At 38.7% G+C, this 21,812-nt stretch overlaps 1 protein-coding gene across 1 annotated transcript; it reads left to right on the forward strand.

Annotated features, from left to right (window-relative positions):
* The first annotated feature begins 6,371 nt into the window (after positions 1–6,371).
* On the forward strand, positions 6,372–10,883 carry LOC109240755 (receptor protein kinase-like protein ZAR1). Its single transcript, XM_019407433.1, has 2 exons — positions 6,372–8,241; positions 9,978–10,883. The coding sequence occupies exons 1-2, from the start codon at positions 6,732–6,734 to the stop codon at positions 10,616–10,618; spliced, it is 2,151 nt and encodes a 716-aa protein (XP_019262978.1). The 5' UTR covers positions 6,372–6,731; the 3' UTR covers positions 10,619–10,883.
* The last annotated feature ends 10,929 nt before the right edge of the window (positions 10,884–21,812 follow it).

The following is a 21,812-nucleotide window of genomic DNA, read 5'->3' on the forward strand; positions in this document are numbered from 1 at the left end:
TTCTACCAATAACAGTAGTAATAGAAATCCGATTAGTTATATGAGTAAATAAATACCGCAAATATTGTTCATATTCATGTTTATATTTATAAATATCGCTCTTAACTGTTGCGCGAGGCCAACCTTTATAAGTAGGATTAAAAACTTTTCTAATATAATGCACAAAATTAGGGTTAGAAGGAAAAGTATATGGTAAGCACATAACGGTAACCATCTTTGCTAATTCTTCACGATCTTTATTAGGATCGTAATATAAAATACCACCGGTCACAGTGTTAATTCCTGGTTGAACTAGATTTGAACCTGTACTAGGGTTAACCGCAGTATCTACACTTGTCCCCTCTTGCTGCGCTTTCATTTGTAAATATTTAACTTTATCTCTAGGGTGTGTTTGTATGTGCCTAGCCAAACTACCCGTACCGCTACGGTCTCCAGTATATTTATGCGCCAGCAATTTCCCACAAGTTTTACACTTAGCCTTATTTTGTTCTCTTACTTGAGTAAAAAAATTCCAAACTATTGATGTTTCTAGGCGTTTAGAAGGTTGTCTATTAAAAATAGGGGTTTCTACAGGTGGGTCAGGTGGGGCATCAGTTGGGTTATTAACAGGACTAGTAGGTGAATCATCTAAATCCGGTTGGGTTTCATCTACATCCTCATTTTCCTCATCATTTTCTAAGATAGTTTGATTAGGATAAAGAGCATTCATAACTTCTTCATTTAATTGTTCACCTGGTGCAACATTATGGCAAAATTCACTATCGGAAAATTGAAAACAAGGGTTATCACTATCAAGAATAATAGGAGCAGCAGGACGGGTAACAGGTCTGGGTCGGGGAGCCGGGGGAAGGGTAGTAGGTTGGAGACTACTTTCACCAATTTTAGCTTTTCCCTTACCACCAAATATTTTTTTCAAAGAAAATGCCATATTAATTACAATTATGCAAACTAAACACACAAAAATATATTCTTAAAACTTAAGAGTTGGAACGAGTTTATCGAATTGCCGAACAACTTCTTGAAAATTAAAAATCGTTGAAGACTTGAAGACTTGAATACTTCAATTCACCAACTTCACAATTTTTCACGAAATTGCAATAATAAAATAAGCAATTATAGAAGAGAAATTCGATATAGATTGAGAGAGATTGAGATAGATTGATGAATTGGTGAGTAAAAATGAAAGAATGAGGGGGTATTTATAGTTGAGAATTGGAAAAAAGTGTAATTATATAAAGTTTGGGGTTAAAATAAAGTTTGGGGTTAAAATAAAGTTTGGGGGCCAAATGGCTATTTTTTAAAGTTTCAAACGGTTGAAAATTAAAGGCCAACGGCTAGATTTTAAAATCTTACCGTTGGTCTTTTTAAAAAAAAGAAATTTTTTTTTTTTAAAAAAGAGCCGTTGGAGCCCGTTAGGACCGTTAGGCCCGGTTGAACCGGCCCAGGACCGCCTGCCGGTCCCGGGCTTAGCGGTCCCGGTCTCGTGGGCTTGACGCAAGGAACCGGCCTGCCCCGGGCTTTCTACACCACCAGGGACCGGCCCACCAGGACCGGCCCGCCGGGACCGTTTAGCCCGTTAAGACCGCGGGCCCGGTCCGGGCCCGATCCCAGCCCGGCCCACAATACACCATTATGGAAAAATGACATTATCAAGGAACAAAAGTACAAAATAGAAAAATATCAGAGCATATATAAACAATAAGTTACTCCTATTTAATACTTTGAGCATTATTTTCACTGAAGTTTCTTTGAAAAGTGAACACTATAAAAGTAAAATTCTGTCAATTTAAAAAATGACACATCTATTAGAGAGTATTGCCATTTCGAAATTAAAAAAGTTTATGGATGAAATAATCGGAATGTCAAGTGGCTATGATGCGAGAGACAAAGTAAGTCGAAAATCAACTACCTTTTGAATCAAAGTAGCAACAAGCTAAATTTATAATTTATTTTTAGAATATTTTAAAATACAGTATTAATTATTATAAAATCTCCTGTATTTCATATTCTTAAAACCAGTCTCAGCTTTCTAAAAAATTAGGATTATGCTTCGATAAATTTGTTAAAAATTGTTCAGTTATAATGTTTTTACATTATTACGTCAATTACTGATAACTTCCACAGTATGTAAAACTAGTAATCTGAAAAATAAACAGCTAACCATTTATGTCATATTAAATTCAACTCATAGTGTAAAAACTTTATTATAAAAGTCTCATTACACGACCAGTTTTCTACTACCCTTCCCCTTCCCCTTCCTTGACGCTTATGTAATGAAACTCTTTTTCTTTTATATAAAATATCTTTTCTTGTTACATTTTATGTGACATAGTTCAAGATATTAGGTTCAAACAAATTAATTTTTTATGCGAGTATGGACATAAAATTTTCAAAATTTTTGAAAAAAAAAAAGGTTTACCTATCTAGATGTTATGTAAAACTACTGTCATATTATGTATTTGAAAAAACATGGAGGGTCCAATAGTTTTATGGGTCATTACAAACTTGTTTTTAGGTTTATGTTCCGATCAGGGGCGGAGCTAGAGTGCAGAAAGCGGTTCGGTCGAACCCAATAGCTTTGATTTGAACCTTGTATTTGTCTTAAAAAACTTATTGAAAATATATAAATTATTATTTAAAGCCAAGTAACTTAAGGTGAGATTAAAACCTATAAGCTTGAAATCCTGGCTTCACCTCTGGTTCCGATTTTTCTTTTTGACACACGGGAGATTTGCCTTTATAGATAAGACATTTATCTTTTAAACATACGAGATCTAAAAAACACTTTCTATGTCCAAAAAAAGTGAAAAAAGAGTTGTGTTTAGTGAAAAAAGTGAAAACACTTTCGAGTTTGAACACTTTCTATCTTTTAAACATACGAGATCTAGACATTTAGTGAGCGTTTGGACATAAGAATTATAAAATTCCAAAAAAAAAAGTGAAAAAAAAAATATCAAGTGAAAATGGTATTTGAAAATTAAAGTTGTGTTTGGACATAAATATAATTTTGGGTTGCTTTTGTAGTTTTCTGAGCGATCTGAGTGAAAATTTTGAAAAATAATTTTTTGGAGTTTTTTCAAAATTTCGAAAAATTTCAAAATGCATTTTCACGTAAAAATTGAAAATTTTATGACCAAACGCTGATTTTGAAAAAAAGTAAAAAAAAAATCGAAAAAAAGGTGAAAAATTTCTTATGTCCAAACGGGCTCTTAATTTCAATGACCATGAAAGCCTAATTCCTCGTAAAAATAGCACGGTCTAGCCAGTTTTCGGACTGGTCATTCAAAAATAGCCAGCGTTTACCAAGTCAATAAAAAATAGCCACTATTTTGCTGCAACAGAGACCGGTCCAGCATAATATACTGGAGTTCTGTTGCTCCAAAACGCACACGCAAGTATACGTGGTCGACAAGTAATATAGGATTGTAAGTGCAAATATCGTACCCACAGGGACTGGTGATTAACTATCAACTAAATTAAACCAAACAATTAATCTATTCAAGCGAATTCCTAAAGTATGAATATTTAACTAAAATTAAACTAGAGTAACAAATTAAGAGATCAAAGAAAATAAGTTGGCGAATTATAGAGACGAATTCAATGTGAGTGAATATTCTAGAGCTATGGGTTAGCTAACAATCCCGTTGAGTTTTCCACCTAAATTGTTTAATTAATTTATCTGGTTTATTGATTGACAGGGTTAATATTGCTCGTAGCCTTCTCCCGAAGTACAACTCGCCTATTCAAGCTAACCTAACGCCTATATTCCTATGGAATTAGGATTAACAAGAACGCATTTATAATTCCCGTATAATAATCAAGCAAGGCGATTAGGTATATTCCTATCCTAACTGCAAATCTGCCCCCCCTAAGAGTTAAGATCTTGCTCTACTCAATCTTATATGCAATCTAGAATTCCCTCTCCCGAGTTCAATCCTAGATTTGTAGATAGTATTCAATTGGTGATCAAGCAATCAAATAATTAAGCGCAAGATTGAATAAATAAACCAATATGATAAAATAATAAGAACAATTCAAGCTTCAAACTACAACGTTCATGTAGCACCCAAAACTCTAGAACTAATAAACTATGAAATTAAAGGAAGAGAAGAGAAGAAAAACTAGTTGAAAGCCTCCTCCAAGCGTCGTGTGTGTTCCTCCACGTGAATTCTCCGTCAAAGTATGTTAGAAATCACCAAAAATGGCGTCCTCCCCTACAAAATACCGTTTTTCCATGTATATATACCAAGTAGGGTTGGGCCCAAACAATTATACCTTCTCCAATGTGAAAAGGGACAATTTTCCCGGGTTTGACTAGCGCGGTCGCGCATCTGGGCGCGCATCTGGGCGCGCTAGTTGGACAACTTTCTGTCCTGGGCGCGCTAAAACCAGCGCGATTGCGCATCTTGGCGCGCACTTTTCACCCTGTTCCGTTTGGAATTTGGAAAAACGTAAAACATGAAAGTTGTAGCCCTTTGAGTTAGCGAATTTCTAAAGTATGAATATTTAACTAAAATTAAACTAGAGTAACAAATTAAGAGATCAAAGAAAATAAGTTGGCAAATTATAGAGACGAATTCAATATGAGTGAATATTCTAGAGCTATGGGTTAGCTAACAATCCCGTTGAGTTTTCCACCTAAATCGTCTAATTAATTTATCTGATTTATTGATTGACAAGGTTAATATTGCTCGTAGCCTTCTCCCGAAGTACAACTCGCCTATTCAAGCTAACCTAACGCCTATATTCCTATGGAATTAGGATTAACAAGAACGCATTTATAATTCCCGTATAATGATCAAGCAAGGCGATTAGGTATATTCCTATCCTAACCGCAAATCCCCTCCCCCTAAGAGTTAAGATCTTGCTCTATTCAATCTTATATGCAATCTAGAATTCCCTCTCCCGAGTTCAATCCTAGATTCGAGATAGTATTCAATTGGTGATCAAGCAATCAAATAATTAAGCGCAAGATTGAATAAATAAACCAATATGATAAAATAATAAGAACAATTCAAGGTTCAAACTACAACGTTCATGTAGCACCCAAAACTCTAGGACTAATAAACTATGAAATTAAAGGAAGAGAAGAGAAGAAAAACTAGTTGAAAGCCTCCTCCAAGCGTGGTGTGTGTTCCTCCACGTGAATTCTCCGTCAAAGTATGTTAGAAATCACCAAAAGTGGCGTCCTCCCCTACAAAATACCGTTTTCCATGTATATATACCAAGTAGGGTTGGGCCCAAACAATTATACCTTCTCCAATGTGAAAAAGGACATTTTCCCGGGTTTGACTAGCGCGGTCGCGCATCTGGGCGCGCTAGTTGGACAACTTTCTGTCCTAGGCGCGCTAAAACTAGCGCGATTGCGCATCTTGGCGCGCACTTTTCACCCTGTTCCGTTTGAAATTTGAAAAAACGTAAAACATGAAAGTTGTAGCCCTTTGAGTTATCTTTCCAACCATATATTGTGGAGCCAAAATGGAGTTCTGAGCAAAAAGTTATATCCATTTTACTAGACAGTGCGCGATATGCCTACTGGAGTTTTCGTTCGCTCTAACTATCATCCGTTGACCCCCGAACACGATCCCGGCTTAATTCCTTGAACTTTTACTCAAACTTTAAAGCTCCAAATCACTTGAATTCATTCCATAACATCTACATAGCTCGGAATCACTCCTACAAGGCATAAAACACACCGTTAGTGCAAAATACTAGCAATTAAAGCTCAAACTCAACTAAAGTGCAGTAAATTAGAGTGTAATAATCGACTAAAATATGTAATTATAGCCTATCATCAAGTTCGGTGCACCTGTGTATGAACTTCCAGCATATTATGCTGGAACTCCAACACACGGAAAGTTCCAGCATAATATACTGGAGATTCGAGCACTTGTGTACGAACTTCCAGCATATTATACTGGACCGGTATACTTTGCTGGAACTTCAGTATATTATGCTGGAGTTCTAGTGTACTTATGTTGGAACTCAATCATATTATGTTGGAGTTCCAGCATACTTATCCTGGAACTCCAATATAATATGTTGGAGTTCAAGTATACTTATGCTGGAACTCCAGCATAATATACTGGCGTATTTTTCGGGTTTTGAACAGTGTTTTCGCTTAGATTTATCTTTACATGAAAAATGGATAGATTTCGGTTACTTTTGAAACTGGGCTATTTTTGAACGACCACTTGTAAATCTGGCTATTTTTTGAATTTCTCCCTAATTCCTCTACTATATAGTAACTTGATACTACAAAAATGTCATATGTAGGTAAAATTTCTCCTCCTAACTCGGATTATAAAAATCTGAAATAAACGACATTGCTTTAATTCTACTACTTCAGTTAGGAAGGGCGCGAAGTGGACCCCTTCCCTCCTGCAATCAAACTCCTCCCGCAATGTCTCTTTCTCCTACTTAATACCTCCCAACTTCCCCTTTCTTCATTCTCACTCTCCACCCCCTCCTCCGCCACTACCGATCTCCCTTCTCCTCCGTCCAAACCACCCCATTTTCATTTCTCTTCCGCTGTTAAAAGATAAGGGAATCTTTTCGTACTAAAACTTTGTGAAAAGTGTGAAACAGAGGAACTGGAATTTCGAACACGTTAACGATCTCTCTTTACGATATTTAAAAATAAAAAAAAATAGTGTTCCTATAGTATAAAAGGGTTCTCATTTTAAAGTACGTGTCTTTTTGGGTTCTGTATGCACTGATCTCAACAAGCCATGTTGAGAATATTTTTGTTTCTTTGTTTGCTGAATTTTCAGCTTTTTATGCACACCGGTGTTTCTTTAACTTCCGACGGACTTTCCCTTTTGTCTCTGAAATCTGCGATGGATGACGGCGGCGGCACTGTTTTCTCCGACTGGAATGAAAACGATGACACTCCTTGTCGTTGGACAGGCATTTCATGTGCTAACATTTCTGGTTCTTCAGAGCCACGTGTCGTTGGGATTACTGTCTCCGGCAAGAATCTCCGGGGATACTTACCGTCGGAGCTCGGGACCTTAGTGTATCTCCGGCGACTCAATCTTCATGGAAATAACATTTACGGTTCTATCCCTGACCCTCTCTTTAATGCCACGTCACTTCATAGTATTTTTCTGTATGATAATAATATCTCCGGTCAACTTCCGCCCTCTATTTGTAATCTACCTCGTCTTCAAAATTTGGACCTTTCGAATAATTCACTTTCTGGAACTTTCTCGAAGTATCTCCGTAACTGCCGGCAGTTACAGAGGTTGATTCTTGCTCGGAATAAATTTTCCGGCGAGATTCCGATCGGGGTGTTCCCGGAGCTGGCGAATTTGGAGCAACTTGACCTTTCGTCGAATTCGTTCAACGGGTCGATTCCTGAAGATATTGGTGAATTGAAGTCACTCTCTGGAACTTTGAATCTTTCTTTCAATCATTTCAGTGGAAGAATCCCAAAATCTATAGGTGATTTGGCTTTAACTGTTAGTTTTGATCTTAGGAATAATAATTTATCTGGTGAAATTCCTCAGACTGGTTCATTTGCAAATCAAGGTCCAACGGCATTTTTGAATAATCCTATGTTATGTGGATTTCCTTTACAGAAGAGCTGTAAAAATAGTTCAAACAATTCATCAGAAGTTCAGGGTTCATCTAGTAATGAGGGGACTAATTCACGTAAGGGGTTAAAACCAGGATTTATTATATTGATCTGTTTGGCTGATGCATTTGGAGTGGCATTTATTGGTCTAGTGATTATTTACTTGTATTGGAAAAAGAAAGACTCTGGTGGTTGTAGTTGTACTGGAAAAGGGAAATTTGGTGGGAATGAGAAGAGAATGTTCTGTGATTTCCCTTGCATTAGTGGATTTCCGAATAATGAATCAGAAGTTGAGTCTGAGAAGGGAGGTGGTGGTGGAGCTAGTGGCGGTGTTAGTGGTGGCGAGGGCGATCTCGTGGCTATTGATAAAGGTTTTAACTTTGAGCTTGATGAGCTGTTGAGGGCTTCTGCTTATGTCTTAGGAAAGAGTGGATTAGGGATAGTGTACAAGGTTGTGCTCGGGAATGGTATTCCTGTGGCCGTGAGGAGGTTGGGGGAAGGTGGGGAACAGAGATATAAGGAGTTTGTGGCTGAGATTCAGGCGATCGGAAGGGTTAAGCATCCTAATGTCGTGAAATTAAGAGCTTATTATTGGGCTCCTGACGAGAAGCTTCTCATTAGTGATTTCATTTCGAATGGAAGCTTGACTTCTGCCCTTCATGGTGAGCTTTTCATAATACTAAAACTTCTTCAATTTTGTTTGTGTAGTAGATATTACATCGTTTTGAAAGAATGATCTGATGCATCCATGTTCGGAACATTGGGGTATACTATATTCTTACCATTAGTAGCATGATAAACTCATGAGCAAACTAAAATAATGAATTGGTGTTTTAATTATTGATCACTCTTTAAGAATTGGAAAAACAGAAAAAGACTTCTGGTAGTAGATTAGTTAGGAGCTTGGGATGTTCAAGTATTTTATTCACTCGTATAACTGCTTAATATATGCCTGGTCATGAAATAATGACTATTAGCTATTGCAAGGACAACCCAGTACATAAAGTATCCCGCGTTTACGCAGGGTTCGGGGAAGGGCTGCACCTCAAAGGGTGTGATGTAGACACATGCCATCTAATAATAGTTTTATCTTGAAAGAGTCCCATGTGTGCTTCTGCAATCCTTGAGTGAGGATGATTATTGTTTGTGACTTGATACTATGCTTAGGATTTAAGCCTAATTGTATCAGCTGATAAGGAAGTCTTCTATAATGCATCTCATGTGTAAAAGTTATCTGCATAAAGGGTAGATCAAGAACATAATATTTGCCATCCATTTCAATGGACATATAAAGCACGCCACAGCGTATTAACATAGTAATGATCCAGCTATGCAGACTTGCAGTATTTACTGCAGATGCAATAATCAGATATTGACATCATACAGAATCTGGTAGAGGGAAATTGGGACTCTTTATGTTTTGAAAGATTTAATCTGTTTTTGTCCGCGTGATATATGGTTGATTGTCCCTATAAATCTTGCGAAAACAATCTATCATCAGTTAGAGACAAACCAATAAATACAAGGGTCCAAGAATTTAATCAATTCCTTGAGTTGTGGAGTTAAGGATCTGTTTATCCAACTGCATCTGGATACTACTAGGTCAATTATGTCTTTCGGAGATCTATTACCTGATTTACATATGCTAATATTCAAGAATTTTAGAATCTCTCTGACTGGTGCATTTTGACTGTATGGATGTTTTCTTTTTTCGAAGGAAACCAGAATGTGTAGTTATCTGGTCTGGTAACTACCATCCAGTATGAAATGGGACTTCTTCCTTGAGGTGGATTCCAAAATTAGTGTTCTGCATGTGACTTTTGCACTGTTGCTGTTGATATAGCTGCATTGATGTTCATCTTTTTAATTTAGATTTTTGCCCGACACAAATTGTTGTTACATTTATCGAATATATACTACACTACTCTACACACTTGTCACTATGAATCGGTAACACAACTGCTACCCAGTAGTAAGTGCTTGCTTTCTGACAACATATTTGGTTTTCTTTGGTAAAGCCATATATATATATACTTCTTAATCATGGTTATATGGTACCCGAAATTCCTGGTTTCTTAATATACACTTTTAAGATTATGCAACTGGAATTTGACTGTACAATATTTCCTTTTGCATTTTGAAGAAGTTAAGGACTTGTTCCTTTTCTTCTCTTCCTTTGTCTCTGCTTCTGAATTGAATTGCCATGTGGTAAGTCTGAAGTTATCAAACTAGCAACAGTTATTTCATGGTCAAACAGATTGTGCATAACCGAGTTAATATGAATGACGATTTGCCTCTAGTGTAATGTTAATATTGAGCTGAAAAGTTATTAACTTGTATCTTCTTTGTTATAGTGTTGTAAACGTTGTGATTGAAACTGTGGTTTGCCTTTACACAGGGAGAAATGGGCAACCATCGCCGAGCTTAACCTGGTCAACGAGACTGAAAATTGCCAAGGGAATAGCGAGAGGTTTAGCTTATCTCCATGAGTGTAGCCCAAGGAAATTTGTCCATGGAGACATCAAACCATCCAACATTCTCCTTGATAATGAACTGCAGCCATTTGTCTCTGATTTTGGCCTCAATCGGTTGATTAATATCACGGGAAACAACCCCTCCTCTTCTGGTGGCTTTATGGGTGGAGCTCTTCCTTACTTGAAGCCTTCTCAACCAGATCGACCCAACAACTATCGAGCACCAGAAGCTCGAATCCCTGGTAATAGACCTACACAAAAATGGGATGTCTACTCGTTCGGGGTTGTCTTGCTTGAACTGCTAACCGGAAAGTCTCCTGACCTCTCAATTCCCACAACTTCCACTTCAACGGAAGTTCCAGATCTTGTAAGATGGGTAAGAAAGGGATTTGAGGAGCAAAATCCACTATCGGACATGGTGGAACCAATGTTGCTTCAGGAAATCCATGCTAAGAAGGAAGTACTTGCTGTATTTCATGTAGCTCTTGCGTGCACCGAGGCAGATCCTGATATTCGACCAAGGATGAAAACTGTCTCAGAAAACATTGAGAAAATTGGAGCTTAAACTTTTGGCTACACTCATGTCAAGAAGTTCTTGAGTTCCCAAGATTTTTTTGCAGTTGATACTTGATCCTGTCATTTTTTTTCTTTCTTCAGAGGCTTCTTCAATCTTTATATTCCACTATAGAAGGTACAGAATCCCAGTGTGCTGAAACAAAATTTGCTCAAATTTTTAGCAGTTAATTAGTTGTTTATCTTTGTAATCTATTCCTGTTATTCTGAAGTTAAAATAATTTGTCTTAGTCAATAAAATTAATTCTTTGCTCGTAGAACTCAAGGGAAAAACCTGCTTAAAGCTCAGTAGAAGTAGGAGCTCAAGGGACTTGTTGTAATGGGAATGCATGCGAAACACAGGCAGGAACATTTTTTTTATTTTTTGGAACAGGCAGGAACTTCCATTCTGGTTAACGAGAAGCATATTGACCGTGAGCCACGAGAGATGATAGCCCAAACAAACTTCAATAACTCGCCCAACCAATGGCTGAGACAGGATTTCTGCTAAGGGGTTCAAAAAAGAAAAAAAAGTGAAAAACTTAGAAGAAACTGTAGCGAGTGGGAATTGAACGACAAAGGTTTTGAACCCCTTACCACTACGCTATGCTTTTGAGTTGTGTCAAGGGGAGTCAATGCATAATATATAGAGACAAAAAACATATTTTACCTTATATATATAGTATAATTTTTCAGCGAAGGGGGTTTGGGTGAACCCCCTCCCCCCTCCCCCCCCCCCCTAAATCCACCACCGGCCTCAACGCATCTTGCAATCCACACTTGTCTTGCAAAAAATTATAGAAATATGACACTTTTTGCGCTGACCTTTAACTTTTACTCCCGCTTGCTTTATGCGTAGAACGTTAAGGTTAAAAGTTAAAAGTGTTGCCCATGGAATGAGCCAAGGGCAACACTTGTTAAACTTGGAGTTCTTCTCATGAGGCAAATAGGGACAAAAATTCAAGACCGTCCACTTTGAGGATTATTTGTGTACTTCACCCATTTAAAAAGCTATTAGTATTTAGCCACTATTTGATACCAAAAATATTTGGACAAAAGTATCCTTAGTTAAAACACGAAAATTTCTGTACGCATAACTCCAACACCATATGTTGGAGCTTGGAACTTGTAAGACTGAAACTTCAGACTTTAGAACCTTAAGAAAAGGACCCTTCTCTATGAATACACTTTACTGTCCCAATATAAGAGACCGACTTTTGAAGGTAAAAGTCGAGTTCCTTATACTGGAGTTGGGTATAACTTTTAAAGCTTTGCATCTGCAAGTTCTGAAAATGAAGACTTAACTACAGTCGCCTCTAAAGCAATTTTGCTACGTAATACATTTGGAAAGTTGGCTAAACTCTAAGCTATTGTTTGGGCATAGATCCCAAATTTATTTTGAAAAATCTGATTTGGGTGAATTTTGGTTTGAAGATGAAAATGTGTTTGGACATACATTTTCAAAACATATTTTCCAACTTTATTTTGGAAAAACATGTATATAATTCCCAAGTTTTGGGATTTCGGCCCAAAATCAGCTCAGAGCTGATTTTGGGATTTGAGATTTGAGATTTGGAATTTGGCCAAAATATGGGCAAAATTTATGGCCAAACATGAGTTTTGAAAATAAATCCCAATTTATTTTGGCAAAACTTATGGCCAAACGGTGCCTAATAGTCTATCCAAAAAGTGGTGAGCCCAACTAACTTTCTCCTTATAAAATTTGGGCGATTGGGGCTATCAACTGCTCTGCCATATCTCCGAAAGGTTATTTTTATTTTATTCCTCCGAATAGAACATGGCCATAGGGGTGAATGCCCTCACAATCTATAGAAAGATCTCATGTACAAATGTATCGGTCGATCTTTTTATCTGTATATAAATATATGATCTAGTATGCCCATTTGTGAAATAAAAAATATTTGGATTGATTGTTAATATTTAGGCACTATTTAAAATATAATTGAGATTATTATTTTTGGTGCAGAAATAAAATTTGAATAACAATTAAAATACGAAAAAGCTCCAGCATAATGTGCTAAAGTTCGGAACTTTTACAGGTGAATCTCCAATAGCCTCTTAGAATTTTTCATGGAGTTCTAAATTGTTAGAGTTTAAAAAGCTGGAGTTTGAACTGTGACTGTTCAAAACTCCATAAAAGTATGTTGGAGTTTGAACTGATCAAGCTACAATATTTATTAATGGAGTTTTGTATTGCCACATTTCAGATAAAAAGATAAAAGGGAGAATTTTTTTTGTTTGCAAAGCCGTTACTTTTATATTTAAGAGTGTTTTTTGAACAAACGATTCAACGATGATTTTCTTATATATTTGCCACTGGTAGATCCGTAAGCAATGGGGCTAGGCAGTGTCTCTCTTAGTCGCTCGTTGACTGGGGGTTTTCCCTTTTGCTATTTGTCTTCAATTTTCCGTGATTAGTTTATGGCTTCTTATCCAATTGATTATAAAGTGGCTAAATTTGAGATCGCTAAAGTTTTATCAGTGATCTAAACAGTGGCTATTCACTCATTTCTTCCCTATTTTTTCTTGCAAGTAATATATTTTTATTTAGCATGTCGCGAGTTCTTTGATTACCTATTGGAATTGTCCTCAGACACCAATTTGTGACGCTGACATGGTAACAAAGTTGAAGTTAAGTTGTTTGTGACATTTACAAATAAATGAAGGATGATTAAGGGATGAAATATATGCAAAGACCATAATGATGTAGAAGTTGATGGGAAGCCCCATGACCGACCGAACCGAGGCTGGGGTTCAGAAAGGAGGAGAAGACGGAAGGCTGTATTCAAAATCTATGTCGGAATTGGCCAGTACAAAGATAATCATTGATGCTGGGAGTTTGGATAAGATAGCGTCCACGGAGATGGTAGATCAGTTGGGGCTAGGGAAGTTAAAGCAGGACGTCTGGTGTGACGTCGTCCTTATGTAAAAGTCAAAATGAATTTTGTATGAATAGTGAATATGTTTATGTCACTGAGTTAGGCCTAAACTTGTAACGACTCAATCGTTCATTTAGAATTCTAGCATTTCATCCTATGATTGAGACCTTGAGTAGGCTTATTTGATATTTAATGACTTGCGCATATGATTAATTTTGGTTCCAAAAGGTTCGAGAGCAATTTAGAACACTTGGTTCTATTTTAGAAGTCTTAAGTTGTAAAAGTTTACCAATGTTTGACTTTTGGGTGAATGATCTCGGAATCGCCTTTTGTGGGTTCCAACAGGTTCGTATGATGATTTTTGAATCGTGCGTATGTTCGAATTTGGTTTTGAATGTTCCTAAAACGTTTTGACTCTATTCGTTGGAAGTTGACAATTTGAAAAATAGGAGAGTTCTTAAATTTGACCAATAGTTGACTTTGATGTTATCAAATTTCGATTGTTGTTCCGGGACTGAAGATAGGTTCGTGTTGTTGAATGGAAGTTGTGTGCAAAATTTGATTATAATCCGAAAGGTCTAAGTATGATCTGAATGCGTTCAGCGAAGTTGGAAGTTTGAAAGTTAACAAAAACATGGTTTGATCTTTGATTCGTGATTTCGAAGTTGTTAATCGTGTTTTGAGCCTTTCAAAAATTTTGTATGAGGTATATGCACTTGTTAGAATAATTAGATGGAGTCTCGGGGCCTCGATGAGTTTCCGGTAGTTTCGGACAATTTTGAAGTGTTTTGCAACTGTTGCCGGTTTGCTGATGCTCAGAAACGCATCGCGATCGTGGTCATCAGCCACATCGGGTAGAAGAAATGGCCCGGGGGGAATTTGTTAACCGCGACACCAGTGATGCTCTGTTATTAGGAAAGAGGATCTAGGCATTAATCACGATCGCGTTAGTGTAACTACGTTTGTGTAGTGGAAAGAGGAGACTTGACCAGTTGGCCAACGCGGTCGCAAGGAACCTGCTATGATCACGTAAGAGGCTTGAACTATCATGCTTCCCGATTGCAAGAGCTATTTCATGATGGCAAAAAAGGGGCCTGACAGTGATATTAAGTGCTGAAGTCAGGAATTTGTCATTTTTATTCTATTTTTGAAGCCCTAGCTCGGAGGAGAGGCGATTTTGAAGAGATTTTCACCCTTAGTCCAAGCGGTAAGTAATCTTAACCTACTTTAAAATTGTCATGATTATTTATTGTCACGACCCAAATCCCGGTCGCGATGGCGCCCAACACACTGCTAGGCAAGCCCGACCATTTACACAACCTTAACCAAATAACCTAGATGGATAAATGAATATTCACAAGTAAAAATAACAATTTAAATGCGGAATCTCTGAAATGATTTCTAACCTCCGAAAACCCCAAAATAAAATACTCAATAGCCCACAGATCTGGTGTCACGAACATGAGCCTCTAATACAAAATATTCACCTAATCACAAGTCTGTCTAGGAAAGAAAATACGAATAAAAGGATAAAGATAGATGGGAGAGATCAAGGCTGCGAACGCCATGCAGCTACCTCGATACTCCCGGATAAACGCTGCTCAGCCAACAAGTCCTCACTCACCCTGTGGTGTACCTGAATCTGCACACAAGGTGCAGGGAGTATTGTGAGTACTTCCAACCCAGAAAGTAATAAATATAAATAATGTCTGAGGATAATAAATCCCAAATAAACACAAGGTAAAGCTATAAATACAGTAAAATAGCGAGGACAATTACAATAATACCACAACAGATAAAGAATAAATGACAATTAAAATATGCAATGCAACACATAGACCGGTACTCTCCAGTACCCCGTTGCGGCCGTGCAGCCCGCTCCATTTATTTAACGTCGACGGCGCTCACTGGGGGTGTGCAGACTCCGGGAGGGGCCCCTTACGGCCCAAGCGCAATAATAAGCCATTTCGTGGCATCAAACAGGCCCTAGGCCTCATATCAATAACAATATCATACCACTGCGGCGTGCAGTCCGATCCCATACTCAGTCCAAAATCACATAAGCCTTTAGGCACAATACTATAAAAATATTCAGCCCAAACTTCATTTAAAAATATTACTTTAGTTTCTACTTTTAGAAAAATGGCTGAGTTTACAAAAACAGTGTTAAATACCAGGACTGAGTTCAATATCTAGAAATATGGTAAGAAACCAGTAAAAATAATCCCTGAAGGATTCAAGTAGTTGGCACGAAGCCCAATTATGACAATTAATCCATTTTTATAAGGATATCACAAAACTACAATCAATTAGGTAGTAATTTTATTAAGCGGGATGGACCAAGTCATGATCCCTGACGGTGCTCTACCCCACGCCCGTTATCCGGCGTGCAAGTCACCTCAACATAGCACCACAATGTGCAAATTCGGGGTTTCAAACCCTCAACAAAGCATTTACATTTATTACTAACCTCAAGCCGGCCAAAGTCCTAGCTTGCTATGCCCTTGCCTTTCGAATTCACCTCTTCGTGCGTCGAATCCGACCAATACCACAACGAATACGTCACAATATGCTAAGGGAATATAACCCAAGCGAAAAGACTCGAAAAACATCGAAAATCACGAAGTTAGCAAAACCCGAGCCCCGGGCCCACTTCTCGAAAAATTATAAATTTCACATCACCGGATTTCTTATCTTGCCACGAGTCCATGCATATAAAGAACACCAAAATCGGAGTCCAAATGACCCCTCAAGTTCCCATTTTTGTTCTCTTAGGTTTCAAGCCCTAAACCACCATTTTTGACCTTAATTCCTTGAGTTTTCAGTGTAATTTCATGTATTTGCATGATAAAATTGTGTTCTAAGTCCAAGAATGCTTACCTGATCGAAGTCCTTGAATTTCCTCTTCAAAATTGCTCAAGAACACCCCAAGTCCGAAGTTAAAATATGTGTTCTGTAAAATTTCGCGAAGGGATTAAAACCCACTTCTGATCAGTTGTTTCCGCACCTGCGGTCATTTTCCGCTTCTACGGCTACCGCATCTGCGGTCTTTTTCCGCTCCTGCGGAAATCTCCTTAAAGTCCAAAATTCCGCATCTGTGGTCCTTTTGTCGCATCTGCGACTCCGCAGATGCGGTTGGCATCTTCGCACCTGCGATTACTGTCGCTTCTGCGGTTCTTGAATCGCTTCTGCGGTACCGCTTCTGCGGTCCCATTTCCGCAGAAGCGAAAATACCAGAAGCAGCAAAATTCTTCAATCTCTTTAAGTTCAAAACTTCCCGTTAGGCATCCGAAATCACCCCGAGGCCCCCGGGACCTCAACCAAAAACACAAACATGATCCAATACCTTATTCAAACTTGCTCCAATCATCAAAACACCTCAAAGAACACTAAAACCATCATTTCTCATCGAATTCAAGCCTAAGTTCTTTCGAAACTTCCGAAACACGCATTCAATCAAAAACCCAACCAAAACACCTCCGAATGACCTGAAATTTTGCACACACATCCCAAGTCACCTAACTAAGCTACTGAAACTCTCGGAATTCCATTCCGACCCCCGGATCAAAATCTCACCTATCAACCAAAATTCGCCAAAATACTAACTTCGCCAATTGAAGCCTAGTTCTACACCGGACCTCCAAAATTACTTCCGATTACACTCCTAAGTCACAAATCCTCCCCCGAAGCTAACCGAATCATCGAAATTCATATCCGAGCCCTCTAACACAAAGGTCAACGTCCGGTTGACTTTTCCCAACTTAAGCCTTCTTAAAAGAGACTAAGTGTCTCATTTCTTATCAAACCCAATCCAAATCAACTCCAACACATCTAATACTGATACTGAAACATAAGGAAATAGAAAATGGGGAAAACGGGGCGGTAACACACGTGACGACGGGTCGGGTCGTCATATCCTCCCCAACTTAAACAAACGCTCGTCCTCGAGCGAGTCAAGAAACATACTTGATGCTTCAAATAGGTGGGGGTATCTGCTCCGCATCTCCCGCTCGGTCTCCCAGGTAGCCTCCTCCACGGGCTGACCTCTCCATTGCACTTTCACCGATGCAACTTCTTTTGATCTCAACTTCCGAACCTGATGATCCAAAATGGCTGCTGGCTCTACCTCATAAGTCAAGTCACCCTCCAGCTGAACTGTACCGAAATCTAAAACATGGGACGGGTCCCCAATATACTTTCGGATCATGGACACATGAAAAACTGGATGCACGCCCGACAAGCTAGGTGGCAAGGCAAGCTCATAAGCCACCTCCCCGATTCTCCTAAGTACCTCGAAAGGTCCAATGAATCGCGGACTTAGCTTCCCTTTCTTCCCAAATCTCATAACACCCTTTGTGGGTGAAACCTTCAGCAAGACCTTCTCACCGATCATAAAAGATACATCTCGAACCTTCCTGTCTGCATAGCTCTTCTGTCTCGACTGTGCTGTACGGAGTCTCTCCTGAATCACCTTCACCTTCTCCAATGCATCCTGAACCAAATCTGTCCCCAACAATCTTGCCTCATCGGGCTCGAACCAACCCACTGGAGATCTACACCGCCTCCCATATAAGGCCTCATACGGTGCCATCTGAATGCTGGACTGATAGCTATTGTTGTAGGCAAACTCTGCAAGCGGTAGAAACCGATCCCATGACCCTCCAAAATCAATAACACAGGCACGTAACATATCCTCCAATATCTGAATGGTACATTCGGACTGCCCGTCCGTCTGAGGGTGAAAAGCTGTGCTCAACTGCACCTGAGTACCCAACTCTCGCTGACCTGCCTGCCAAAACTGAGAGGTGAACTGAGTGCCCCGATCTGATATAATGGAAACTGGGACACCATGCAATCGAACTATCTCCCGAATATAAATCTCTGCCAGCCGCTCTGAAGAATAAGTAGTACAACTGGAATGAAGTGCGCGGACTTGGTCAGCCTGTCTACAATCACCCAAATAGCATCAAATTTCTTCAGAGTTCGTGGGAGTCCGGTAACAAAAATCCATAGTGATCCTCTCCCACTTCCACTCAGGAATGGTCTCTGATGCTCATATTTCACCTGCTGACAATTAAGACACCGAGCTACATACTCCACAATATCTCTCTTCATCCTCCGCCACCAATAGTGCTGTCTAAGATCCTGATACATCTTCGCGGCACCCGGATGAATGGAATACCGCGAGCTATGGGCCTCCTCTAATATCAACTCCCGAAGCCCATCTACCTTGGGCACGCAAATCCGGCCCTGCATCCTCAACACACCATCATCTCCAATGGTCACATCCCTGGCATCATCATGCTGAACCCTGTCCTTAAGGACGAGCAAATGCGGATCATCATACTGGCACTCCCTGATGCGGTCATACAAGGAAGACCGAGAAACCACACAAGCTAACACTCGACTGGGCTCTGAAATATCTAATCTCACAAATCGGTTGGCCAAGGCCTGAACATCAACTGCAAATGGCCTCTCCTCAACTGGAATGTATGCCAAGCTCCCCATACTCACCGACTTCCGGCTCAAAGCATCGGCCACTACATTGGCCTTCCCCGGGTGATACAGAATAGTAATGTCATAATCCTTAAGTAACTCCAACCATCTACGCTGCCTCAAATTAAGATTCTTTTGCTTGAACAAGTGCTGAAGACTGCGATGATCCATGAATACCTCACAGGATACGCCATACAAGTAATGCCTCCAAATCTTCAGTGCATGTACTATAGCTGCTAGCTCCAAATCATGAACGGGGTAGTTCTGCTCATGGGGCTTCAACTGACGAGAAGCATACGCAATAACTCTACCCTCCTGCATCAAAACACAACCAATCCCAACTCTCGAAGCATCGCAATATACTGTATAAGAGCCTGAAGATGATGGCAAAACTAACACTGGGGCTGTGGTCAACGCTGTCTTGAGCTTCTAAAACGTTCNCCATGTGTGCAGATTTAGAAATTGGTATAAGTGGAGACCAGGAGGGTGCCCATTAGCTTTATTAGGAGACTCGAGGTAGTGTTGCATGATCGTTCACATGCCCTTTATAATGACCCAATTAGTCATTTTGAGTCCTAACACATTATTTTCCAATTGGAGACTTTCCTTGGGTGAATTTGGCGGTTTATAACGTATGTGCATGGTCGGAATAGATTTTGTGAGTATTGGAATTGATTTGGAACACTTAGTTCCTATTTGGAAGCGTTAAGTTGCAAGAGTTGACCAAGGTTTGACTTTCGGGTAAACAAACTCGGAATCGAATTTTGAATATTCCAATAAGTTTGATATGATATTCTGGACTTGGGAATATTTTCGGATTTGGTTTTAGAGGTTCCTAAAAGAGTTCGGCACCATTTGCCGAAAGTTAGTAATTCGAAGAACTTAAGAATTCATAAGTTTGACGAAGGTTGACTTTGATGTTATTGTATTCCAATTGGTATTTTGAGACTTTTTATAGGTATATTTAGTATAATTGAACTTGTGTGCAAAGTTTGAAAGTAAACTGAAGTGTCTAAGTGTGTTTTTGGACACTCTTTTGAAAGAATGATGATTTAAGAACTTAATAGAAATTCTATTCGGTTTGAGCCTCGATTCTATATTTTAATGTTACCATTGGTGTTTAGAGCCTTTAGAAAAGTTCATGTAGGGTATTAAGACATGTTAGGAATGATTGGATGGAGTCCCGAGCGTCTCTAGTGAGTTTCGACGTATTTGGAGCAAGTTCGGGAAGAATTGAGTTGCTGAAACATGTCTTTTCTGTAGATGGCCTGACTTCAAAAGATCATTTATCCCAATCTATAAAGGATTTTGGGATGAGTTCGTAGCACTTTGAGTCTCGTTTCTGGTGGTTCAAATCGTTCGTCATTCTGACTTTTGTACATACAGTTATGGCAATTTTACCAGAAGAGGGTCAGTGTAGGCCTTTGGGATTGTGCGTTCATCTGGGCACATTTTTGACAGCTACTTTCGGAATCTATTTAAGGTCGATTTTTATAAATTTTTATTTTATTTCTCAACTTTTGGAGCTCATTTTGAGAGGTTTGAGAAAAGGGTTTCACCTACACATTTAGGGTAAATGACTCTGACCTAAATCTATGGTTTATACATAAATTCATCACTAGATTTAACATCAAAACATGGATTTGAACAAGAGAAATTTTGGATTTTTGAGACCTAGAGCTAGAATCACCCAAATTGAGTTTTGAGTACCCAAATGGACTCCAAATGGAAATCTAAACATATATTTGGATTCGTGGAGTAATGGGTCAACATGAACTACCCCTAGACTCAGATTTTGAATGTGTGGGCCCGAGTTGACTTTAATTAACTTTTTGAGATTTGATTAAAGGTTCAAACTTCATTGTTTGGGGTTTATTCTGTATCTTATATTGACTCATTGAAGTAATATTTGACTATTCTTAAATCTTGGTAGGTTGAAGGTGTTCTGAGGTGGGAGGTAATTCTCTTGTCTATTCTTGTAAGAGGAATTCTCTCCATAGGTAATTTAGTTGCTACTTGTTACTTGATTTAGGTGCCACGTATATACGAGGTGACGAGTGTATATGCGTAGCTACGTTATGAGCATAGCCTAGAGTTAGACTCATGATATGCTTTATTTGGACTATGTGAATTGTTTATCCATGTTTCATTGATTCTATAGCTACATGATGAAACTTAATCATGATTGGAGACTATGCTAGGTTTATGACTTATTGATTTAGATATGACAGACTTCTTTCACCATGGCCTTTGTCATACAATTGCCTTACTTGATTTATAATTTAATGGCTATTAGCTTACTTGGCTCTTGTTGATTTCATGATCATACTTAAGAATATTAACTAAACATATTGATGTTACACCCCATATTTTCGTACGTGAGAGTACGTCGTAAGTCAACTGATGTAAGCTCAGAAATGAAATCGTTTTTGAAAGTGCATAAAGTAAGATAATCATGTTACCTTGGAGGTTACAAATATTTAATATCCTGAATAAAAAGTACCAAGAGGGTTGGAAAGCTTAGACGCCAAACGAATTGAAGAAAATAAGTTTCGTCGAAAGTCGACAAGTTTTGAATGTTATAACATGTACTTTTGGGGTGAGACTAGGGTGCTTAACATGATAAGGAGCTTATGTTATGAGTTATTTTAGTTTTATGATAGTCGTATGTTACGTTTTGAAGTCAAGCGAGTTATGGAACAAACGTTGGCAAAGATCATCACAAGTTACATTCATAATATGCTAAAAATTAGGTCAAATGTAGCTGCGCTTTTCACCCAATATACTTGGAATTAAGGGATTATCTACATA

Source organism: Nicotiana attenuata, unplaced genomic scaffold (genome assembly GCF_001879085.1).
Source record: "Nicotiana attenuata strain UT unplaced genomic scaffold, NIATTr2, whole genome shotgun sequence".
In the NCBI taxonomy this organism is placed as follows: Eukaryota; Viridiplantae; Streptophyta; class Magnoliopsida; order Solanales; family Solanaceae; genus Nicotiana; species Nicotiana attenuata.

Bases quoted from the DNA above. Each gene is read 5' to 3' on its own strand.
- LOC109240755 (XM_019407433.1), top strand. From the start codon at position 6,732: ATGTTGAGAATATTTTTGTTTCTTTGTTTGCTGAATTTTCAGCTTTTT. The intron at 8,242-9,977 runs GTGAGCTTTTCA...GCCTTTACACAG, and splicing joins CTTGACTTCTGCCCTTCATG to GGAGAAATGGGCAACCATCG.